This window comes from Rana temporaria, chromosome 1, assembly GCF_905171775.1.
Source record: "Rana temporaria chromosome 1, aRanTem1.1, whole genome shotgun sequence".
Taxonomy (NCBI): Eukaryota; Metazoa; Chordata; class Amphibia; order Anura; family Ranidae; genus Rana; species Rana temporaria.
Genome location: NC_053489.1, coordinates 227,689,817 through 227,714,277, shown reverse-complemented (window position 1 = coordinate 227,714,277; position 24,461 = coordinate 227,689,817). Strand labels below are relative to the sequence as shown.

General features: G+C 42.2%; 1 protein-coding gene across 3 annotated transcripts in view; it reads right to left on the bottom strand.

The window, feature by feature from the left end:
- LOC120937672 (retinol dehydrogenase 12-like) overlaps window positions 1-22,284 on the bottom strand; it is a 39,606-nt gene extending 17,322 nt beyond the window's left edge. The window contains exons 1-3 of one of the 3 annotated variants that reach the window (XM_040351095.1): window positions 22,115-22,284; window positions 14,890-15,019; window positions 1,395-1,637 (exon numbers count right to left, since the gene is read on the bottom strand). In XM_040351095.1, the coding sequence (XP_040207029.1) occupies window positions 1,395-1,637; window positions 14,890-15,010 (364 nt within the window). In that variant the 5' untranslated portion in view covers window positions 15,011-15,019; window positions 22,115-22,284. The remainder of the gene's footprint in view (window positions 1-1,394; window positions 1,638-14,889; window positions 15,020-22,114) is intronic. The other 2 variants (XM_040351080.1, XM_040351089.1) reach the window with 2 other exon arrangements.
- Window positions 22,285-24,461: the final 2,177 nt, after the last annotated feature.

Below are 24,461 nucleotides of genomic sequence, written 5' to 3'. Positions count from 1 at the left end.
CAGAAAAAAACCTGCTAAGAACCAAGTTCCGCAAGTTTTCCCCTCACTTACCTGCTCCATGCCGCAGGACTTTGCCAAGCAAGAGGCCCAATCTTCCCCCATCTCCGTGGGGATGTCTAGACCTTCAGGCCCTGGGTTCCTATGAAGGATCCACTGTCCTGGGCCCATATAGCACCCTGGCAACAGAAAACTTTAGGTACCCAAAGGTTTCTAAGTTCTGGGCCCAGGGTCCAGCTCTCTAAAAAGAAAAGCATTATGGGCTATACCCCAAGGGTTTGGGGTCCGGTTACTGACCACTTTAGCGCTGAGGCTTTTTTGGACAGAACCGGTAGCTCACCTAATCCCAAGGATGCGGAGGCAAGCTAAACCATGACTAACACCTAAGACACTGGCGTAAAAACTGAGGTACTCCTCCTATGGGAGGGGGTTATATAGGGAGGGGCATTTCCTGTTTGAGATTGCCAGTGTCTACACCTGAAGGTACTCCATATAACCCATATAGTAATGAATGCCGCTCTGTGTCCCGTGATGTACGATAAAGAAATTGTAGCTGCTGACTTTTAATAAACAGACAATCACCTGTCCCACCGTCCAGCGATATACATTTGCTCCTCTCCCTCTCCTCTGTGACGCCGGCTGTAAAAGCTTGCGGCTTCACAGCCGGGTGCGAGCCGCACCTTTTCAGTGGCCTGGCAATCTTCTGGGACCTGTGACGTGTCCCAGGAGATTGCAGAGGAGTTGACGCCTAGGCGGCCGAGCGGAAGTAGGAGCTGGGTACCGGTCAAAAATAGGTACCCGTTCCCCCTCAAAAAAAAACAAAAAAAAAACAACCTATACCAAGCCTGGCATGTAAGGGGGCGAGGAGTGCTTAAAGCAGAAGTTCCACTTTTGGGTGGAATCCCGCTTTAATGGAGCTCAGAAATATCAATGACTTAAACAGTTTGCAATGTGGGAGTAATGATGTAAATTACTGTTAACTGTTGTATTCATTAGATATAAGAAACCTTTGTTTGTAGTTAGTCTTTGTTCAGTTTTTTTCATCAAATGTTCAATTGGAAAAGTTTATGTTTGTGACTGGATGTAAACCTAAATTTTAAGTTTTGAAACCTGACTGGGCAAATCAAATATGCCAAAATGCCTATGCACATAAAAAAAACAGCAAGTTTTTAAAGACGTATCTGTTACTTGCAACGGTATACCAAAGGCCTGTGGACTTCTACACTAAATTGGCCAGCTACTACATTCCAAGTGTGTTATCCGGGAATCTAGAGGGTTCGATTTTTAAGTTCTGACCCCAATACCACTGCTATAATAATATCTTGCCTGAGAGAATGTGGCAGTCAACACAAGTTAGAGGTGAAACCAAAAATAGATATTTACGACACAATACTTACCATCGAGGTTTATAAGGATATCAAGGCGTTTTTCAGTCTTCAGAAACTCTCTGCAAAAGTTGCGTATGTTTTGCAGGTTTGCCAAGTTCAGACACCAGAATCGGACGTTCATACTGGAACTCTCTTTCTTAATCTCTCGTACAGCAGACTCTCCTTTCTGTTCATCGTGACATGTAATACAGACACGGGCACCACGTCTTGCCAAAGCAATGGCTGTCTCTTTTCCAACACCAGAAGTTCCACCTATGGTTTTAAAACAAGCACATTTACTTTGAAAGCAAGGAGGGTCTACATCAATGACAATTGTCTATAGAAAAGGGCCATCATAAAACATTGTACCTTCCTAAAAGTCAGTGTTTCACTAACTAGTCCTCAAGCCCTGTGAACAATCCATGTTCTGTGAATATCCACACAGAGTTAAAATAATATTAAACCAATAATATTAAACCAAAAAGCAAACATTTATTAAACTAACCAGTTCTAGAGCGCGGGCTGGCTGCGCAGAATCACGTATATAAAGTGACTTGAAAAAGTATTCATACCCCTTAACATTTTCCACATTTTGTCATGTTACAACCAAAAACTTGTTTTTGTATTCTATTGGGATTTTATGTGATAGATCCAGAGATATGCAATTACCGGACCTCCAGCTGTTGCAGAACTACAATTCCCATGAAGCATAGCAAGACTGACAGGCACAAACATGATACCCAGAGGCAGAGGCATGATGGGACTTGTGGTTTTGCAACAGCTGTAGGTCCGCTAATTGTATATCCCTGCGATAGACCAACACAAAGTGGCACATAATTGTGAAGTGGAAGGAAAATAACTAATGGTTTTAATTTTTTTTTTTTACAAATATCTGAAAAGTGTGGCGTGCATTTGTATTCAGTCCCCTTTACTCTGATACAGTACCCCCAAGTAAAATCCAGTGGATCGAATTGCCTTCAAAAGTCACCTAATTAGTAAATAGAGTCCACCTGTGTGTTATTTAATCTCAGTATAAATACAGCTGTTCTGTGAAGCCCTCAGAGGTTTGTTCGAGAACCTTGGTGAACAAAGAGCATCATGAATGCCAAGGAACACACCAGACAGGTCAGGGATAAAGGTGTGAAAATGTTTAAAGCAGGCTTAGGTTATATAATATATATAATATATATATATATATATATATATATATCTATATAGTCACTTCCAGTCGCGGCCGAGACCGGAAGTACCCCATTAGTTCGGAGCTGTACTACGATATTTTAACTGTAAGTGACTGCTTGTTTTTTAATAACTTTATTTTGAGCCACTACACCATGGAGTCCACCTCTTTCATTATATGTAAAATGGCCTTTGAGGAGTCTGGAAATGAATTTTTATAGTCACCAATCGTCTGGTCTTGGACTGTCCTGGATATCCTTTGTGTGCTCTAAAGGTTTCACTACACCTGCAGGGGTCTTCAAATGAGGTGAGAGGCTAACGCACCGCGGATGGTGGAAACACTGGGATGAATTGGATGTCAATGTTTTATGCACATGCACTTTATTTCAATTAACTGTTTTTTGAACGGACTTAATTTCTACATTTATGGTTGTAACAGAATGACCCATGACACCCAGAGACTTTTGAAGGAATGGGACTTCTCAGCTGTAGTAATTAGGTCATGTTAAATCGGAGACGTAACGTCTGGGGGATAATTGACTCCTCTATGTAATTATCTAAAAGAATGTGATTGAAGCCCATTGAGTGATGTTGGGGATGGAGAGTTTGATTGTTCCTGTGATTACTGAAACATGCCTTGTAACTGTATATAAACCTGAGAGCTAACCATTAAAGCGTTCATACGTTTGACTCAGAGAACGGAGCTTGTCTCGTTATTCTGGGAAATGAAATGGATCGTGTCTGCTAGATTGTGGAGTGTCAGATAAGCTGACGTGGGCGATGGAATGGGATTATCGTAAACGGTGGTGACCGTTACAATGGTCACTTGGGCATATAGTACACTTTAGAGTTGAATTTTTTTTTTTGCACATATCCGATTGACTATTTGCACATTATTTCATTGCACGTTATGTTGTTTTTGCACATTGATTAGGGACGTATTTCTGTCATTATTGCATTGCTTTTTTATTTTTAATGAAAAGTGTCCTCTGGAATTATTGCACTTTATTGATAATAGATTAGTAATTATTAATTAAGCGCCACATTTTTCTACTTTTTCATTGATTTTAGTGTGGGAACACCTTTTTATGTTGGCAGCTACTGACTAGTTTATTTGTTCATGGTTTGCGCATTAGTACTTCTAAATAAGTATGTAACAAATAGTACTGAGCTGTTAATAAAATAATCCTATAGTACTACAAAATATGAATGCGTAAATAAATGGTAAAAGCAATAATAAAAGTGCAATGTGAAAAATGTTGTGCAGGTGACAATCGAAAGAGAAAGTGCAAACATTTGCACTCTCTCATTCGATGTGTAGGCGATTGCCTGTCCAATCAGGTAGCGCAGCGCCGCTCGCGCATGCGCAGTGAGTGCCCAGCCTTGAAGCCGAAAGCGGTCACGGCCGGGTGCCCACAGTTAGTATGGAGTCGCCGGCGGAGAGGAGCGAAGCTCCGGGTCTCGCGTCGCTGGACAGTGGAGCAGGTAAGTGTCTGTTTATTAAAAGCCAGTAGCTATGCTTTTTGTAGCTGCTGACTTTTAATAAACATAAAAAAAAAGCTGGAACTCCACTTTAATACTATTTAACAAACAAAAAAAAACAAAAAAAAAAAAAAAAAAAAAACCACACACACACACACACACACACACACACACACACACACACACACACACACACACACACACACACACACACACACACACACACACACACACACACACACACACACACACACACACACACACACACAGAACTAGCAGCCTGCGGGGAAGCAAGGCCAGGAGATGCCACTTCCTCTGGGGGGTAGACAGGTCTGAAGAAATGCCAGAAGCCACACAGAGACCAGGTGGCACAGCTAAAGCTTCCTTTTGAAAATCCAGCTACTTATGACTCCGTCAGCAGTAAATCTCTTACAGGTAACTGAACATTCAGCTGGACAAATGCACCTCTTTGGTCATTTGGCATTTCTGCTAGTCGTGAAAGCCAAATCACAGCGTGGCCTTCTGTAAATATGCACTTCTAGTAGCACAACGCCAAGAGATTCATGGCATGAAGTGAGATCGCCTAAAGAGAGATGAAAACATGTCTGTATCAAAATAAAGACGCTGGGTCATCTATATAATAAAAAGGATGATTTACTTTTATTCTCTCTAAGTGGATTAAAGTCAAATTAATATGTTCTTAATAAAGATGATAAGCATCATGCAGTCTTGGCAACTGCGCTACTAAATGGCGGTCTAATTCAAATGCACCATGAAATCTCAGAATAAAGAGCAATACACAGCAGATTATTGCTGGAAAATTAAATATGAAGCCCACCCAGAATCATATACTAGATACGGAAACGTCAGATTAAAATAGCAATACAGATTTGCACAATCATATTGTGCAGATATATACACCAAGATAAAAACGTGTGCCTACCGAGACTGGCCAACAAGGCCCCCCAGCAACAATAGTAACTAGTATGCATTTGAGTGGCTCCTCTAAATTCTTGCATTCCCGCATCTGTAGGACATTTGTTTTCTCTTACAGATCATATACATTCTATATGCACAGCTGCTATAGCAGATTCACATTTGTATGGAACTAAAGGATGCCAGGTTATATATATATATTTTTTTTTTTAACGCTGTCTGTAGTGACTTGCAGAGGAGGGAGAGACACAGACCTTATTATTATCATTATTATTATTATACAGGTTTTATATAGCGCCAACAGTTTGTGCAGAGCTGTACAACAGTGTTTCTCAACTCTAGTCCTCAAGGCGCCCCAACAGGTCATGTTTTCAGGATTTCCCTCAAATGAAATGGCTGTGGTAATTACTAAGGCAGTTAAACCTGTACAAAATAATGGAAACCACGACCTGTTGGGGGTGCCTTGAGGACTGGAGTTGAGAAACGTTGCTTCACAAAATGAAAAAGAATAAAAATAGATAGTATAGTTCCTGAAACGGAACATCCCACTCTCCGCTTGAGTGCTTCCGTCATATACCACTTCCTATCAGTCTGGATATAGATATCAGATATTCCAGCTGCTCTCAAGCACACAACTAGACGAGACTTGTTTGTGTGCTAAACATGGAGGGCCATATTCTTGTACATTTTCGGCGGGCGGCGCGTAAGCCATTTACACTACGCCTCCCCAACCTACAGGAGCAAGTGCTGTATTCCCCAAACACTTGCTCCGTAGTTTGGGGCGGCGTAGTGTAATTGGCCGGCGTATCCCCGCGTAAATCCAAGGGGGCGGCTTGTATTTAAATTAAGCGCGCCCCCGATTCGAACGAACTGCGCATGCGCCGGGCTTAAAATAGCCCAGTGCGCATGCTCCAGTTCTCGGCGTAAAACGTCAATGACGCCGACGTGTGCGTCATTGACGTAAAGTCGTATTCAAGAACGACTTAGGGAAACAACGTACCCGACGGGAAAAGACGACGCGGACATACTTAACATGGCGTACGTGGGACTGGCGTAAGGTTACCCCTCATAGCAGGGGTAAACTTACGCTTACGCAAACGACGTTAGCGACGGTTACGCAACGCAAATTCGTTCGTGAATCGGCGTATCAGGCTCATTTGCATAAACAAATGAGACCTGAACGTAAACGCCACCTAGCGGCCGGCTGGGTAATTACATTTAAGATCCGACAGTGTAAGTGACTTACACATGTCGGATCTTAAGCGTATCTATGCGAAAATGATTCTAAGAATCACTCGCATAGATACGCGGGCCAAAAAAGAGAGATACGACGGAGTATCCTGCGATACGACGGAGTATCCTGAGATACTCCGTCGTAACTATACTCAGAATATGGCCCGGAGTGTTTAATAGAACCAAGAATGCAACCTTACAAACAAAAAAACTGAATCCGAGAATGGCGCTAAAACTCAAATACAACTAAATAAACGCTCATGAAATCCTGCACCAGATTGAATATTTATGCAACAATTGCTGGATATAGCTGCTACTTTAAACACAGGATTATAAATAAACCTGATATGCAAAAGTAATAGAAAGGTCAGTAAAATGCAAATAATAAATATTAAATGTTAATATAGACCAAGTAGCGCTTTAGCATAAATAAATATACATGATTTCTGATAATACAAAGTCCATGTAATGAGATCACAAAAAAATAAAAAGGATTGATATGTGATAAAAATATGAACCGTCAGCTCAGTGGATACACGGTGTCCTGTAGCACTAGTTTTGTCGGGTTGACATCATCTGACCCTCAGATGATGTCAACCCGATGAAACTAGTCAGGGTGAAGCCAAGTAACTGGTAGCTGTAAGACAGGACTTGGAACGTGAGCAGTCATCCCTGTGCTACAGGAAGCAGTGTGCGGTAGGAGACACTGTATCCACTGAGCGGACAGTTCATATTTTTATCAATGCTGTTTTGATCAGAGCCGTTTGAGTGTAAATTTTATTGGATTTGGAATGTTTGTTTAATAAATCTTTAAATGGGTTCACGCTATGTCAGTTCCCTTTATTTCCCTATGTGAACTCTGAGGGATCAGTGTGATCATTAAGGAGAGATTGGAGACACCTGCTGGAGATCGTCTTTACAACTATATGCCTACAGTTTTCATCTCTGGGCACGTGTGTGGTGGTGACATACAGGACCGCAGCAAGATTTCCTTCTACTTCTCTCGCTTTGGGATTAAGTGGACTGTTTACACATATCAATCCTTTTTATTTTTTGCGATCTCATTATATGGACTTTGTTTTATCAGAAATCATGTAGATTTATTTATGCTAAAGCACTACTTGGTCAATATTAACATTTAATATTTATTATTTGCATTTTACTGACCTTTCTATAACCTTATAAACAGTTTAAAAGATGAGGTAACCAGACCACACGATCGCTGATCACGATGTAAACAGGAAGAGCCGTTGATGGCTCTTCCTCACTCGCTTCTGACAGACGCGAGTATAGGAGAGCCGATTGGAGGCTCTCCTGACGGGGGGTTCGCGCCGATTGTTTATCAGCGCAGCCCCCCCTCGGATCACCACATGGACCGCCAGGAAAGCCCACCCTGGACCACCAGGGTGGGCCAAAAAATAAATAAAAATTGAAAAAAAAAAAAAAAAAAAAAAAAAAAAGATGCCAATCAGTGCCCACAAATGGGCACTGACTGGCAACAATGTGTAGATCAGTGATGCCCCACAATGTCCATCAGTGCCACCCCAAGTGTCCATCAGTGCCACCCCACAGTGCCCATCCAATCCATGCCCAGTGCCCACCTATCTGTGCCCATCTGTGCCACCCATAAGTATCCATCAGTGCCACCCATCTGTGCCGCCTATGAGTGCCCAGTGCCGCCCATGAGTGCCCAGTGCCGCCTATGTGTGCCCATCAGTGCCGCATACCAGCGCCGCCAATCAGTGCCACCTCATCTGTGCCCGTCAGTACTACCTCATCGATGTCCATCAGTGCCGCCATATCAGTGCCCGTAATTGAAAGAGAAAACTTATTTACAAAAAAATTAACAGAAAAAAATAAAAACGTATTTTTTTTTCAAACTTTTCAGTCTTTTTTTAGTTGTTGCGCAAAAAAAAAAAATAAAAAAAAAAAAAAAAAAAATTGCAGAGGTGATCAAATACCACCAAAAGAAAGCTCTATTTGTGGGGAAAAAAGGACGCCAATTTTGTTTGGGAGCCACGTCGCACGACCGCGCAATTGCCATTCAAAGTGCGACAGTGCTGAAAGCTGAAAATTGGCTTGGGCGGGAAGGTGCGTATGTGCCTGGTATGGAAGTGGTTAAAGTGGACATTTAGCAATTTTATCCGTCTATTAAATCTTCTCCCCTTGTTGTTTTAACTTTGGATAGTAAAAAATGTTTTTTCTGCCAGTAAATAAATACCTTATACAGCCCACTTCCTGTTTCCTGTTTGGTAAAAAGCCTAGGATTATGACAACATGCACAACTCCCTCTCTTACTCTTGTTATAGTCTGCCACGAAGGAAGGGGGGATGAGTTATACGACAGCCAATAAGAGCTGCGGGGCTGCAAAGTTGGAGGTGTGCCTCTCTGTAAATCCAGAAAATTAACAGGAAGCAGCTTCAGCCATGTTCTAACCCACAAATTTAGAACATGAAGTTGTCCCGTTAAAGGGGTTGTAAATCTACATTTTTTTATTCTTTAAAAGTAACAAACATCATACTTACCTCCACTGTGCAGTTAGTTTTGCACAGAGTGACCCGATCAATGACTTCTGGGGTCCCTTGGTGACTCTCGCGGCTCCTCCCCACATCAGATAACACCCTACGAGAAGCGCTCTCCCGGTGGGGTTACCTTGCGGGCGCGCTCCAGCATTTGCATCCGTAGACACAAATGCCGGACTCGGCCCTGCCCCCTGGCGCCTGCATCATTGGATTTGATTGACAGCAGCAGGAGCCAATGGCTGCGCTGCTATCAATCTATCCAATCAAGAGCCAGGACCTAGTGGAGAGAGGGACAGCACGTACCCGCCAAGGGAAATTCGGGGCTCAGGCAAGTAAAATGGGGGGGCTGGTGACTGCCAGGTGTTTTATTAACCTTAATGTATAGGATGCATTCAGGTGAAAAAAACTGGAGGGTTTACAACCCCTTTGAAATGAGTGATGGCTGCACTTGTAGATTTATCTATATTTTTATTTTTACATAATAAAAAGATGAAAGTGACAACTAAAAGCAGAGAATGCCAACCTTGTAAAACATCTACTAGGTGTCAATGTATATTGTGTACTGTATGTTTTTTCATTCTTTGTTACAAGATGACTGCATTTTCTTCTACTCTGGTGTAGGTCACAAGTTGTAATATTAATTGTATGATCTAAAAATCATTTTGATGCCAGATGCTTGCTTTTAAACGCAAACAGAACTAATGATTAAGCAACCCCCACATTTGCCCTTTATAAGATACAGAATTTCCTGCTATCTTGTAAACACCGCCTGTCTCCTCTATTGCTTCCTATGAGTCCCAGAAAACATGCGATGGTTAAACAGGACAAGACCGTTTTTCTGATCTCACTTTGTGAACCCTAGGCATTAAGAGCTCCAGAATCTGAAGCCGCTTCTAGGAGTATAATGGCATCTAAAAATGGACTATGAAGTACAACCATGCACCCACGCGTGGCCAGCAACTCACTGCCTAGGTTTAGATTTATAAGAAAGGATGGATAAAGTTTGAAAAAAGATCCGACACTAACATAGCAAAGGATATCCAAACATTACACAACAATATACTCCATTGGTTCAAGCAGTCTTTCAATTTAACTGGATGTAAAGAATGCTAGAATCTGCATACTACTGCATGAAAGATGTACCTCTCATTTCACACTATCCTTACTATAACTGAAAATTTGATTCACAGAGGGGGAAAAAAAAAATAAGCAGATTCAAGTGCCAAAAAAGGTTGACATTTAGATGGACAAAAATATATTGCTTAGACAAAAGACGACAATTCAAATATTAGCCATGTGATTAATATGGTTAAGACCTATGCAGAAGTCCCTACACCAAGGATGGCATTATCCAACTAGAACTGGAGTGGTTCCACAACTTTGCTTCTTTTCTTGACAATCAACACAATCCATGGTGATTGGCTCAAGGTGTCCATACTACCCGTGTCAGTGAAGTATATTCAGTGGCTAAGTGGTTAGCACTTCTGCCTAGTAGCACTAGGGGTCATGGGCTTGAATCCCAACCACAGCACCACCTTCTTGGAGTTTGCATGTTCTCCCTGTGCCTGCGTGGATTGCCTCCAGGTACCCTGGTTTCCGCACTCCAAAAGACATGTCGGCAGGTAAATTGGCCTAGTATGTGTATAAATGAATGCGAGTTAGGGACATTAGACTGTAAGCAAAAAAGGGGTCCACTACCCCCACTTATGACTGGCCATTGCAGTAAGTAGCATTGGAGGGCAAATATATATATAAACAAGGCCAAGGATTAATCCAAGCTTACTTACGGACCAGCCCGCAGGCAACTAAATCAACCTGTCTAACAGTATGCCTTAAACAGATTGTAAGCTCCTTGAGGGCAGGGACCAATGGGAATGTACAATATTCATGTAAATCGCTGCGTAAATTGTCGGCACTACATAAGTACTGGAAATAAATTATAATTGTTACACAGGATTTATATAGCACTGACAGTGTTCAGATGGGCTTATGGAGAAAATAAATGTACAGTTGTTAAGTGGGGGCAGGATAGGCTTCTCTTTAGGGATCGTCTGAAAGTAGACAGAGTAAGAGATAGTTGGACAAGTTGGGATAGGGAGTTCCATAGGATGTGGGAGGATCTGGAGAAGTCCAGGAGGAGAGTATGGGATGAGGCGACTTGGGAGCTAGAGAGCAGGAGGTCGTAAAAGGAATGAGTTGTGAATGGCTTTGCAAGTAGTTTTTAGTATCTTGAATTTAATTTGTTGGGTGAGCAGAAGCCAATAGGAGGGATTTGCAGAGAGGCGTAGCAGACATTGAGCGGTTTGTAAGGTGGATGAGCCTGGCATCAGCATTCATGGTGAACTAGGGGGGGGGGGGTAGAATATGTAAGGATAAGCCAATGAGGAGGGAGCACCAGTAGGGTATATTTCTGAGGCTCATTAGAACTGAAGAGGTGGCATGGATAAACTATGAAATGTCATCAACATTACAGAACAAATCCAGTTGAATGTGACTAACTGCTACTAGCTCTACCATGACCTGGATAATAAGAACGGTCACAGAGACAAAAGTAGAAACACTATTAAGGATAGCCGCCTTTCAACAGGAATGCTTGTTGCAGCTTTGACAAGAATTTAAAGGGGTTGTAAAGGTTTGCTTTTTATTTTCTAAATAGGTTCTAAATAGGTTCCTTTTAAGCTAGTTGGTTCTCTTACCTTTTCCTTCCATTTCCCTTCTAAATGTTTTCTCTCTTTGTCTGAATTTCTCACTTCCTGTTCCTCCTCAGTAAGCTTGCCCCCATCATCTGAGCCGTTCTGGCTGGGGGTTAGTCAGCGTGCTCGCCCCCTCACTTGGGACTACATCCCTGCGGGGAGACGCTGTGTTCACAGGGGAGGGTGCGAGCACGCTGACCAACGTCAGAACGGCTCGGATAATGGGGGCAAGCTTACTGAGGAGAAACGGGAAGTGAGAAATTCAGACAAAGAAAAAAAAAAACATTTAGAAGGGAAATTGAAGGAAAAGGTAAGTGAACCAACAATGCACTAGCTTTAGGGAACCCATTTAAAAAATAAAAAACAAACCTTTTAAATTCTTGTCAAAACTGCAACAAGCATTTCTATTGAAAGGCGGCTACCCTAATAGTGTTTCTACTTTTGTCTGTGACAGATGAAATTAAATTTATAACAGACACTGTAGTAATAAGAGATCACTATGGTGGTGTTCCAGCAAAACTCAAGATCTGGAAAAACATATTGAGGTTAGGGTTAACGCCAACTTAAGAAGATAATAGAAGGAATCACTTTTAGAAACATTAGAGGGAAGAATGGTCTCTGTAGCCCTCAGAAACAATCACACATTTAATTTATCGCATTATACAACAGAAGTAAGTGTGACAGCAAAGCAGACTAATATAATTCTTCTTTCACACATATGAGCCAACGTGATAATTTGTCTTAAATGAAACAGGAATAGTTGTATTCCACCACCAGGTAAATATATCTCATTTTCATATTTCCAATAGTTGGTCAATTGTTTTGATTAATTGGATAATAACCTTAAAGTGTAGCGTAGAATTTAGGTAATATGTAAAAGTAAAAAAAAAAAAAAAAAAAGGCAATTTATTCTTAAATATCTATATGTAGTGATAAATATAAATAACCAGCTATATGGTTGGGGAGCAAAATCTCTAATCCACTATGAGAACAGACAGACATACTGTATATACTATTAGAGGTTGAATCTGGTAAATATCATTGGACTCCGAGATCAAATTCTTTAAAGAATTTTTTTTTAATTAAATGACTTTTTTGCCGATTTTCAGACAGAACTGTAATATATTGTCATAGACAGGTGGCTTGATAAACGCTACCTACGCCTCCTGTCACTTATGCTGGCCATACAAAAACAATGCGTCTTCCTTCAAATTTTTTTTTTATAAATGTCCACTTAATTTTCTAATCATTAGTGGGGGTCAAATCGAAGTTTGTTTTCGACCACAGTGATGGGAAATTTTGAAGGAGCAGAATAGAAAACTTCTTGGTCAAACACATTTTCAGACAGTATATGTGGGTTTCTTTCAGAAGTTACATTCATTTTAAAATTGACTGTTAAAAGCAAGTGAAATTTTCAAAGGACATTCTTTTATTCAGCGAATGTACAAAGATTTGTCTTATGAATAATTCTCGTCCAAAAATCGATACATGTATGGTCAGCATAAGGCTCGGTCCATTTCTGCAATGCTTTTTCCTGTGCGTTTTGCACATGCGATTTTCGTTTTTGCATTTTTGTTTCTCATGTGGTTTTTTTTGGACAATTTGTTGTTGGGCAGATAAAAAATTTAAATAAAAATGCAAATAGTGGCAAAAGCACACTACTTGCTTTTCTGCAGCTTCTCCATTGAAGTCTATTAAACCAAAAACAGCACCGTTTTCCGTTGAAAGAAGTCCTTGACCCTTTTCAAATATGCAGTGGCTGAAAGAAGCAGATGGGAACATGTCCCATAGGAAACCATGTTAAATAAACTGTAGTGCATTTCTGCAAAAAGCACCAAAAAAACCTCATAGGTGAACCAGGCCTAAGACGTTTAATAGCAGCATCTGGCTCCTCTTGACTTCAGAGTGCCCCAATAGCAAGCTGCACAGTATAGTAAAGAGTGCCCCTATAGCAAGGTAAAAAAAAAAAAAGACTTCTGCCTTTAGAACCACTCAATTCCTGCCCAGCACTACATGTCCCATGAGGCATTGCTCTTCACACATTCACAAGTTCTCAGGCACTTACTGACATGTGTGGACGGTGTACTGAGCTGGAAATATCACATTATGTATTCAGGCCAACTAATCGATTATGAAACTAGTTTTATAATCGATTAGATGTTTCGGCCCTAGTATATAATATCTGGTGCAAAATAAACACTGGCCCAGATTCAGCATAGCTTGCGCGATATTTGCGGGGGAGCAGGGCAACGATTTTGCCCAGCGCCCCCGCAAATATTTTGCGCTGCCCTCGATTCACGGAGCAGTAGCCGGCGTAAGCATGCGCAAGTTAAATGATACCGCCGGGGGCGGCAATCATTTAAATTAGGCGCGCTCCCGCGCTGAGCGTACAGTGCATGCTCCGTCGGGAAACTTTCCCGACGTGCATTGCGGCAAATGACGTCGCAAGGACGTCATTTGCTTCAAAGTGAACATGAATGGCGTCCAGCGCCATTCACGAAGCACTTACGCAAACGACGTAACATTTGAACGTCGCGACGCGGGAGCGGCGGTATACTTTAGCACAGGCTGCCCCTGCTATTAGAAAGGGCAGCCTTGCGCTAAAGTAGCCGTACGGAAACTCTGTACCTGGCTTGCGCGGGACCCGCGCAAGATTGTGAATCAGTGGTAGTATGCAATTTGCATACTACACGCTGATACACAATGGGAGCGCCCCCTAGCGGCCCCCGCAAGAATGCAGCCTAAAATCTGCGAGGCATAAGAGCCTTATGCCGCGCAGATTTTAGGCTGCAGCCGGTGTAACGAGGTTCCTGAATCAGGAGCACTCGTTACACTGGAGCAAGTAAGTAATTGCGCCGTGTAACTCATGGTTACACGGGCGCAATTGCTTCTTGAATCTGGGCCAGTGGAAACTAACAGGCATCCAAAATCGAATTAAAGCAAGAGATTCAATCAAATCCTCAACCAGCTTTTGCACTAGTATACACATACGATGTAGACGTAATTTAAATCAGCTTTAGACAAGAACGGTGGAGTCATGTATGTCATTATTATATAGCGCCAACAGTTTGCGCTGCACTTTACAATATGAGGGCAGACAGTACAGTTAGAATACAATAAAATAAAGAAGGAATCGGAGGGCCCTGCTCATTAGAGCTTACAATCTAAGAGGAAGGATCAAGACACACACACAAAGGTAATAACTGAGGGGGATGAGCTGATGGGAGAAAATAAAACTACAATTGTTAGGTAGGGGCAGGGTAGGCTTCTCTAAAGAAATTAGTTTTTTAGGCATCATCTAAAAGTGGACAGAGTAGGAGACAGATTGAAGTAGGGAGCTCCGGAGGATGGGAGAGGTTTTGGAAAAGTCCTGGAAGTAAGCATGGGAGGAGGAGACAAGGAGCTAAAAAGCAGGAGGTCTTGTGAGGAATGAAGAGAACGATTTGGTTTGCATTTTGAAACAATGTAAATGAAACTCACCAGTAATGAGGACAGTTTTGCCATCCAGCCTTTTTACATCAAGACATGGGCGTCTGCTCTTAAACCACTTTAAATAAAGGGTAACAAATAATGCCACCAGCACAGTGACCAGCACGTACATGGTGTCCTCCTGTAACAAAAGCAAACATCTAATCAATTATACTTTTACACATTACTACTTAGTATGGGTAAAGCAGCGTTTCCTAAACCTGTTCTCAATTTTGACAACATTCAATGCTTTACTGATATATAGATGGTAAAGGATATCCCATTGAGGCAATAATAACTCTAACTGTGAGGCTAGCTTTATTTATCCACTTTTGGTGAGGGCAGATTTAACAAACACTAGTGTATACTACAAATATCAGTTTAAAAGTTGACAACTCCTTAAATTTAAAGATACGTTTTCTAAATTTAAAAATGTTGTGAAGAACTAGAGGTAAATGATTGACTTGGAATATTCTGAGTATCAGGATTTAACCACTTAAGACCCGGACCAAAATGCAGCTAAAGGACCTTGCCCCTTTTTGCGATTCGGCACTGCGTCGCTTTAACTGACAATTGCGAGGTCGTGCGACGTGGCTCCCAAACAAAATTGGCGTCCTTTTTTTCCCCACAAATAGAGCTTTCTTTTGGTGGTATTTGATCGCCTCTGCGGTATTTTTTTTTTGCGCTTTAAACAAAAATAGAGCGACAATTTTGAAAAAAATGCAATATTTTTTACTTTTTGCTATAATAAATATCCCCCAAAAATATATAAAAAATAATTTTTTTTCCTCAGTTTAGGCCGATTTTCTTCAAATTCTTCTACCTATTTTTGGTAAAAAAAAAAAAAACAAAAAAAAAAAAAAATCGCAATGAGCGTTTATCGGTTGGTTTGCGCAAAATTTATAGCGTTTACAAAAGAGGGGATAGTTTTATTGCATTTTCATTCATTTTTTTTTTTTTACTACTAACGGCGGCGTTCATCGATTTTTTTCGTGACTGCGACATTATGGCGGACACTTCGGACAATTTTGACACATTTTTGGGACCATTGTAATTTTCACAGCAAAAAATGCATTTAAAATGCATAGTTTATTGTGAAAATGACAATTGCCGTTTTGGAGTTAACGACAGGGGGCGCTGATGGGGTTATGTGTGACCTGAAGTGTTTTACAACTGTGGGGGGGGGTGTGGCTGTAGGTGTGATGCCATCGATTGTGTCCCCCTATAAAAGGGATGACACGATCAATGCTGCCGCCACAGTGAAGAACGGGGAAGCCGTGTTTACACACGGCTCTCCCCGTTCTTCAGCTCCGGGGACCGATCGCGAGACTCCAGCGGCGATCGGGTCCGCGAGTCCCGCAGTCACGGAGCTTAAGACCGTGTCGCAGGCGCGTGCCCGCGACCCCACGTGCCATTCTGCCGATGTATATCGGCGTGAAGGGGTCCTTAAGTGGTTAAAGTACTAACTAACTGAGCAGAAATAACTACATAAATTATAACTTCATCCTTGTGTGTGGAGCAGAATAGGATTTTTGCATATACCATAAAATCCTTTTCTTGGGAGTGTATTAAGCAACCAAACAAGTCGTAAACCTTTTGGAATTATATTGCCATTTACAGGAGAATTGCCCGCTGTCAAACAAAAAAACAAAAACAAAAAGTTGACCACCCCAGTATAAAACCTCCTACCTACAGCATGCTTCAGTTTTGTAGCAAAGCAGTACCAAGACCATGATTATATACACAACGGGATGGGACCTGTGTTCCTCAATGAATTATTTTATGGCAAGTACAAGAATCCTATATTGTTTCTTGCCCACTGAAGTCTTAAAATCTTTGGGATTTCCAAAAGCAGTCCAACTGAGGTGTGGGAAAGACAGCATTGAATTACTAACAGGCCAAACAACCCCCAGGTACTGGTGACTGCTCAAAGACCTGCCCTAAGTACCAACACCCAAAGATAGCATCAGATGAAGGCAGAGATGTCTACCAGGCAGAACACGGGAACAGAATACCAGGTGGCAACTGTGCAAATCTGGGAAGCAGAGGACTGATGCTGTAAAGTCCAAGAGGCGTTCACTGCCTTGGTGGAGTAAGCCTTAACTGCAAAGGGAGGAATCCAATCCTTGAGGCCCGGTACACACGACCGAGTTTCTCGGCAGAATTCAGCCAGAAACTCGATCGGAGCTGAATTCTGCCGAGAAACCCGGCGTGTGTACACTTTCGGCCGAGGAAGCCGACGAGTTCATCGTCGAGCCAAATAGAGAACATGTTCTCTATTTCCTCGTTGTTCAATGAGGAAAGTTGGCTCGCCGAGATCCTCGGCGGCTTCACACAGAACTCGACGAGCAAAACGATGAGTTTTGCCCGTCGAGTTCCTCGGAAGTGTGTACGGGGCCTTAGAGTTAGGCTACGTTGCCACTATTGCGATTCCAAAGTCACGTGACTGATCTGACATTACACTCTGAGATAAAGTCGCATGAAAGTAGTGAAGGAACCATTTCAAAGTCGCTGCAACTTTAAATCGCATAGATCGGAACGGGTCCTATTGATCTCAATGGGCTGTGACTTGTAATGCGACTGTGTCCAAATTCGCATGACAGGTCGCACTAGAGGAAACTGAGCCGTAGACCATAAGTCTGAATGATAGTTTGTATTAGCCATATAAAGAATGTGAATCGAGAACCCAGGGCATCCTTCCTGTGTCATCTGGGGTGACAAAAAGGGGAATAAATCTTTCTAAGGAAGCTGTGGTTGAAAGATCATGCTGAGCCACATCCAAACAATGGAGGGATATTTCCCTTTGGTGAAATGAAGAACAATGTCCTGATTAAAGGTGGAAGACAGAGACTACATTGGGAAGAAAGGAAGCCCTGGCCTGGATATCACCTTAACCTGGTGCAAGACCCAAAACTGTCCCTTGCAAGACATAGCAGCCATCTCAATCACCTAGCCCAGGGTTAGACAAATTTGCTTGGAATCTAGGAGCCAGCTAAAAAAGTTAGGAGCCAGAAAACGCGCCCCGTTCCGCGAAGCGAACACATACTTGAGTAGCGCCTGCATATGTAAATGGTATTCAAACCACACAGGTGAGATATCACCGCGATTGGTAGAGCGAGAGCAATAATTCTAGCCCTATACCTCCTCTGTAACTCAAAACATGCAACCTGTAGAATTCTATGGAGATTTTAAAGGGTAAAAGTTTGTCGCCATTCCACGAGCGGACGCAATTTTAAAGCGTGACATGTTGGGTATCAATTTACTCGGCATAACAGTATCTTTCACAATATAAAAAAAAATAAAAATTGGGCCAACTTTATTGTTGTCTTATTTTTTAATTAAAAAAAGTGTATTTTTTCCCCCAAAAAAGTGTGCTTGTAAGACCGCTGCGCAAATACGGTGTGACAAAGTATTGCAATGACCGCCATTTTATTCTCTAGGGTGTTAGAAAAAAAAAAAAATATATATATATATATATATATATATATATATATATATATATATATATATATATATATATATATATATATATATATATATATATATATATATATATATAATGTTTGGGGGTTCTAATTAGAGGGAAGGAGATGGCACATTAGAACTGCTGTTTTACTTGTAATGCCAACGGCCACCACAAGATGGCGCCAGATCACAGAAGGAAGCTTAGGCCTTCTGTAGGCCTAAGCTTCCTTCTGTGAAGGCTGAAAAGCCGCGGCCTCAATTAGCGGGCGGGCGCCATGTCACAATTTATTGTCGCAATTGCGACCGGGCGCCCGGATTATGTCGAGCCTTGACCTAGCCAAATAATGTTCAGCTGTTCTAGTAGGTCTATCCTGACATTTTCTTAGTTGTATCCTACAGAAAAAGCCAGAGAGCTTCCAAAGCATCAGAGGGATCTCATTGTTAAAAGGTATCAGTCAGGAGACAGGTACAAAAGAATTTCCAAGCCATTAGATATACCATGGAACACGGTGAAAACAGTCAAGTGGAGAAAATATGGCACAACAGTAACACTAACCTAGAACTGGACATCCCTCCACAAGTACTAGCTGTGTGGTACATGTGACAACAATCTCCCGTATTTCTTCATATGTTTGGGCTATGGGTTAGAGTGGCAAGACGGAAGCCTTTTTTTTTTTTTATCAAGAAAAACATCCAAACCCAGATACATTTTGCAAAAACACATCTGAAGTCACCCAAAAGCATGTGGGAAAATGTGTTATGGTCTGATGAAACCAAAGTGGAACTTTTTGGCCATAATTCCAAAAGATATGTTTGAAGAAAAAAACAACACTGCACATCACCAAAAGAACACCATACCCACCGTGAATCATGGTGGTGGCAGCATCATGCTTTGAGGCTGTTTTTCATCAGCTGGAACAGGGGCCTTAGTCAAGGTAGAGGGAATTATGAAGAGTTCCAAATGCCAGTCAGTATTGGCACAAAAACTTCAGGCTTCTTCTAGAAAGCTGAATATAATGAGGAACATCATCTTTCAGCATGACAACGACCCAAAGCATACATCCAAATCAACAAAGGAATGGCTTCACCAGAAGAAGATTAAAGTTTTGGAATGACCCAGCCAGAGCCCAGACATGAATCCAAATAAAAATCAGTGGGGTGATCTGAAGATGGCTGTGCACAGGAGATGTCCTCGCAATCTGACAGATTGTGGGCAAATATTGCCAAGTCAAGATGTGTCATGCTGATGGACCCATACCCAAAAAGACAAAAAGACTGAGTGCTGTAATACAATCAAAAGGTGCTTCAACAATGTATTAGTTTAAGGGTGTGCATATTTATGCATCCATATTTTATTTTTACTTACCTCCACCTAAAAAAGGATTTCAGTTTGTTGTTCAATTGAGTTGTATAGTTTATAGGTCAAATGAAGGCCCCTTTCACACTGGGGCGGCGTCGGCGGAAAAGCGCCGCTATTTTTAGCGGCGCTTTTTCGTTGGATTTGCGGTGCTATTTTACCCCCCGCTAGCGGCCGAGAAAGGTTTAAAAATCACCGCAAAAAGCCTCTGCAGAGGGCGCTTTTCCGGCGGTATAGCCACAATGCCCCATTGATTTCACTGCTCCAAAGATTCCGCTAGCAGGACTTTCTTTACCGTCCTGCTAGCGCACCGCTCCAATGTGAAAGCCCCCGGGGCTTTCACACTGGAGAGACAGCAGCGGCTGTTTCACGTCGGTTTGCAGGCGCTATTTTTAGCGTTATAATGCCTGCAACTGACCCAGTGTGAAAGGGGTCTAAAAGGTGGAAAAAAAGTTCTGAAATGAATTATCTTTGTCTCATTTTTTTTACATCACAAAATCACCAAACGTTTATTGCGATTTTTTTTTACGAAAAATATGAAGAAGAATACGTATCGGCCTAAACTGAGGAAAAAAATCTTTTTTTTATATATTTTTGGGGGATATTTATTATAGCAAAAAGTAAAAAATATTCATTTTTTTCAAAATTGTTGCTCTATTTTTGTTTATAGCGCAAAAACTAAAAACCGCAGAGGTGATCAAATACCACCAAAAGAAAGCTCTATTTGTGGGAAAAAAAGGACGTCAATTTTGTTTGGGAGCCACGTCGCACGACCGCGCAATTGTCAGTTAAAGCGACGCAGTGCCGAATCGCAAAAAGTGCTCTGGTCTTTGACCAGCAATATGGTCCGGGGGTTAAGTGGTTAAATCCGCTGTAAAAAAAAAAAAAAAAAAAAAAGTGGTGATTAAATACCACCAAAAAAAAAAGCTTAATTTGTGTGGAGAAAAAAAAGGATATAAACTTTGTTTGGGCACAGTCTTGCATGACCGGACCATTGCCAATTAAAAGTAGCAAAAAATGGCCTGGTCATGAAGGGGTCAAACCTTCTTAAGCTGAAGAGGTTAATAAAATGTAATTTTGTGGCACTTCAATAGTGTAGGAAAAAAAAATGTAAAGTGATGTTCCGTTAAAAAAAAAGGGGGGGGGGGGAACAAAAATAGGGTTTTGATTAGTTTAAAAAAAAAAATGGATGTTGACGCAAACTGATGTAAATGGATCTGTTTACATCTATGCATTGATGTCAGTTTTTTATCCGTCAACAGAAGGATAAAAACAGACAAACGGTCCACATGTGTGAAAGGGGCCTTAGGTTAGTGAATGAGGTGACAATTCGCATTGCAAAGATGACCCAATCATAGGCAAGGAAAATAGCAAAAAAAAAAAAACACATACATAACAGTATTTTTGCTTGTACATGATTGGATGATGGAAGACAGCAGAGCTTCCCCTCATTCACTAAGCTAAGGGAAAAAGCCCCTGCAGAGCCTACTTGCCTTTAGTAAATCAGTCCCTATTTATCATAAACAATTGCAAGGTTTTTCTAAGGCTTGGTTCACACATATGCAAATTGGATGTGGCTTACAATGCATCCGATTCTCAGAACATTTGACAATATGTTATTTTCAATGGGTCACATACGTGCGTTGCATCCGCAGAACGCTTTGCACAAAAAACGCGTGTTTTTTTAGGCAGCGCCGTGCGAATTGCAGGCACATAATCTTCAATGGGAAGGCATCCGATTCGCAGATGTGTTCTGTGCTGAACACAAATTCTCTCCCCCCTCCCTGGTCAGCTGATCCGCAGTTAAAACGCTGACGATTCGCTGAACTTATTTTTATCTTTGCAGGGAAAGCGAAGCTGCAATTTGCACATGTGTGAACCCAGCCCAGATCCTTCTCTTCACCTACTTTGCTGCTGATCATCTGCAGCCTCTTGCGGTCCATGTGCATGTACTCCAGCATAGCTACATAGGACTTCTCAGGGATGGCTTCCCTGACTGTGACAACTGTGAATTATGCCTGTTTATTGTGTAGGGAAAACAGCCACTTGTCACCTCCAATGGAAGCCCGTGTGACAGGATGACAACACAGGAACACAACTGGGGGACAGGGGCAGAGTGTTGAATATTGATTGCAGGAACCCCAGGTATTGCTGCAGATTTAAATGATATTACCCTGGCAAAGCTTATATGTAGTTTTCCATACACTTCATTTACAATATTAGTTGTATACACAGGGAAGGAGGGATTTACTAAAACTGGCGCAAGCAACCAACCAGCCTCTAGCTTCAGCTTAGGATATGAAAGCTAGAAGCTGATTGGTTGCCATGGGCAGCTGCTCCAGCTCCTGTCAGCTCCAGTCTTAGTAAATCTAGTGTTGATAAACGTAGAGTTGCCCTAATGCATGCAACACTGACTGGAAGGAAAGATCACACAGCAGATCCGCTCATGATGTCAGTCACCTCCACCTCGTCAGTGTGTAGAATCAGGGATCCCCGGCTTTGTCTCCCTCCTCCGCCCGCTTTGTGCTGTCACTGAACACACCGACACCATATCCTGTCTGTGGACCGCAATCACAAGCTCCACTTCCGCTTCCTCATACTTTCTATTGGGCGTCCGGAGCTCCGCCTTCACCACGTGACAGCGCTCCCAGCGGTGCACTAGGATCGATGTAGATCTCTGAATAATGTCACCCGCAGCGGCCATTTTTCTGGAGTTCAAGCACTGACAGTCTACAGACACATGGAGGATGAACCAAAAGCAAGGCAGACCCATTGAATGAAAGGGTTGAACTGCTGTCCGGTTGTAGACAGATACAGACAGCAGCTAATCAGGCCCTGGATTGGAGGAGCTCACAGTGTGTGTGCTTCACAAAGCTGATAGAATGCAACCTACAGTATTTTATAAAGCGGATGTTCCGCCAAAAAAAAATATTAAAAGCCAGCAGCTACAAATACTGCAGCTGCTGACTTTTAATATTAGCACACTTACCTGTCCTGGAGTCCAGCGGCGTCCGCAGCAGAGGACGAGCGATCGCTCGTCACCCTGCGGCTCCCCCCTCCATCCACGCTGAGGGAACCAGGAAGTGAAGCGCTCCGGCTTCACTGCCCGGTTCCCTACGGCGCATGCGCGAGTCGCGCTGCGCCCGCCGATTGGCTCCCGCTGTGTGCTGGGAGCCGAGTGTTTCCAGCACACAACGGGGGGGGGGGGGCGACGGGATGTGACGCAATGCCCGTCTTTTGCCCGGGCCGGAAGTGGGTGCAAATACCTGTCTTTAGACAGGTATCTGCACCCCCCTCCCCCCTGAAAGGTGTCAAATGTGACACCGGAGGGGGGAGGGTGCCGATCAGCGCGACTTCACTTTAGGGTGGAGAACCGCTTTAGCAGAAACAATTTGATGTGTACCAAGAATGTATCAGGAACCTTTGAAGCTCTAGTGAACTCCATGCCCAAGAGGGTTAAGGCAGTGCTGGAAAATAATGGTGGCCACACAAAATATTGACACTTTGAGCCAAATTTGGACATTTTCACTTAGAGGTGTACTCACTTTTGTTGCCAACGGTTTAAAAAATTAATGCCTATGTTGAGTTATTTTGAGGGGACAGCAAATTTACACTGTTATAGAAGCTGTACACTTAATATTCCTCCGCTGCCTATGACTGGTTATTGGGCATGAAACTATCCCAGCAGGCAGCTTAGGTAGGTTTTGAGTAATGTCCAAACCCAGCTGAGCTCATCACTGCCATTAACTATGCATTTCTTTTAGCTGAATAAAAGTAATACTTGCTCTTCTTTTTTCCACCACAAACCAGCACACCAGTGTCTTCCATTCACATAACCTAATTTAAAGTACAGTGTCCTGACTCTCCTGCTCGCCCCCCCCCCCTCTCAAGAGGCCTTCTCCACACCAGGGAGAAAGCCTTGCATTACTTTGTGGAGTTACAGACAGAAGAACAGGAAGTGAGGGTTTCTCAGAAGGAATAAGGACATTTAAAAGCAAAATTGAAGGATGAGGTAAGTGAAGAAGGACTGCACTAAGGTAAATGAAGCTATTTAGGGATTTTTTTTTTTTCCTTTACAACCCCTTTTAAGTACAAGTTGTCCTTTAAAGGGTCACTAAATGTTTATTTTTTTTTTAGCTAACTAGCTTCCTTTACCTTACTGCAGTCCTGGTTTCATGTCCTCATTGTTCGTTTTTGCTTTGAAGTAGCTGTACTCCTTCTCTGATCTCCACACTTCCTGCTTGTCTGGCTCCTTATGAAAAAACTCATGCAAGCCTCTCACTGTGGTCCATGATCAAGAAGGTGTGATTACTGTGTGTCTAAAACTCCTCAGAACCAATTAGATTCATTTTAAAAACAAACACTGCCCTGTGTTTGTTTGTTTTTGTTCTGTGTGTCTCTGTACTTCACAGAAACATGAAACTAGTTTAAAAACAAAACTAAACTGCAATATGATTGATTTTTATCTATTTTTAATCATTTTTAAAAGGAATCAGTTAACTATTATGTCTCTATACCCTGTAAACAGTCATTTCAGCAAAAACATTTTTTTCCTTTACTGCTCCTTTAACTTTAGTGTAAATGTAAAAGTTTGTGAGAAGGAAGGTTTAAAGCCCAACTAAGGGAGAAAAAAATCATCCTTGCACCTCTCTGCCCGTCGCCGCCCGCCTCACAGCCTGTTAAGTCTTGCTCTTTGTTCCCCGGCTACTACTGGGTGGGGAGCGGAGGAAGATCACTCTGCCATGGAAGGCAAGGAGATAAG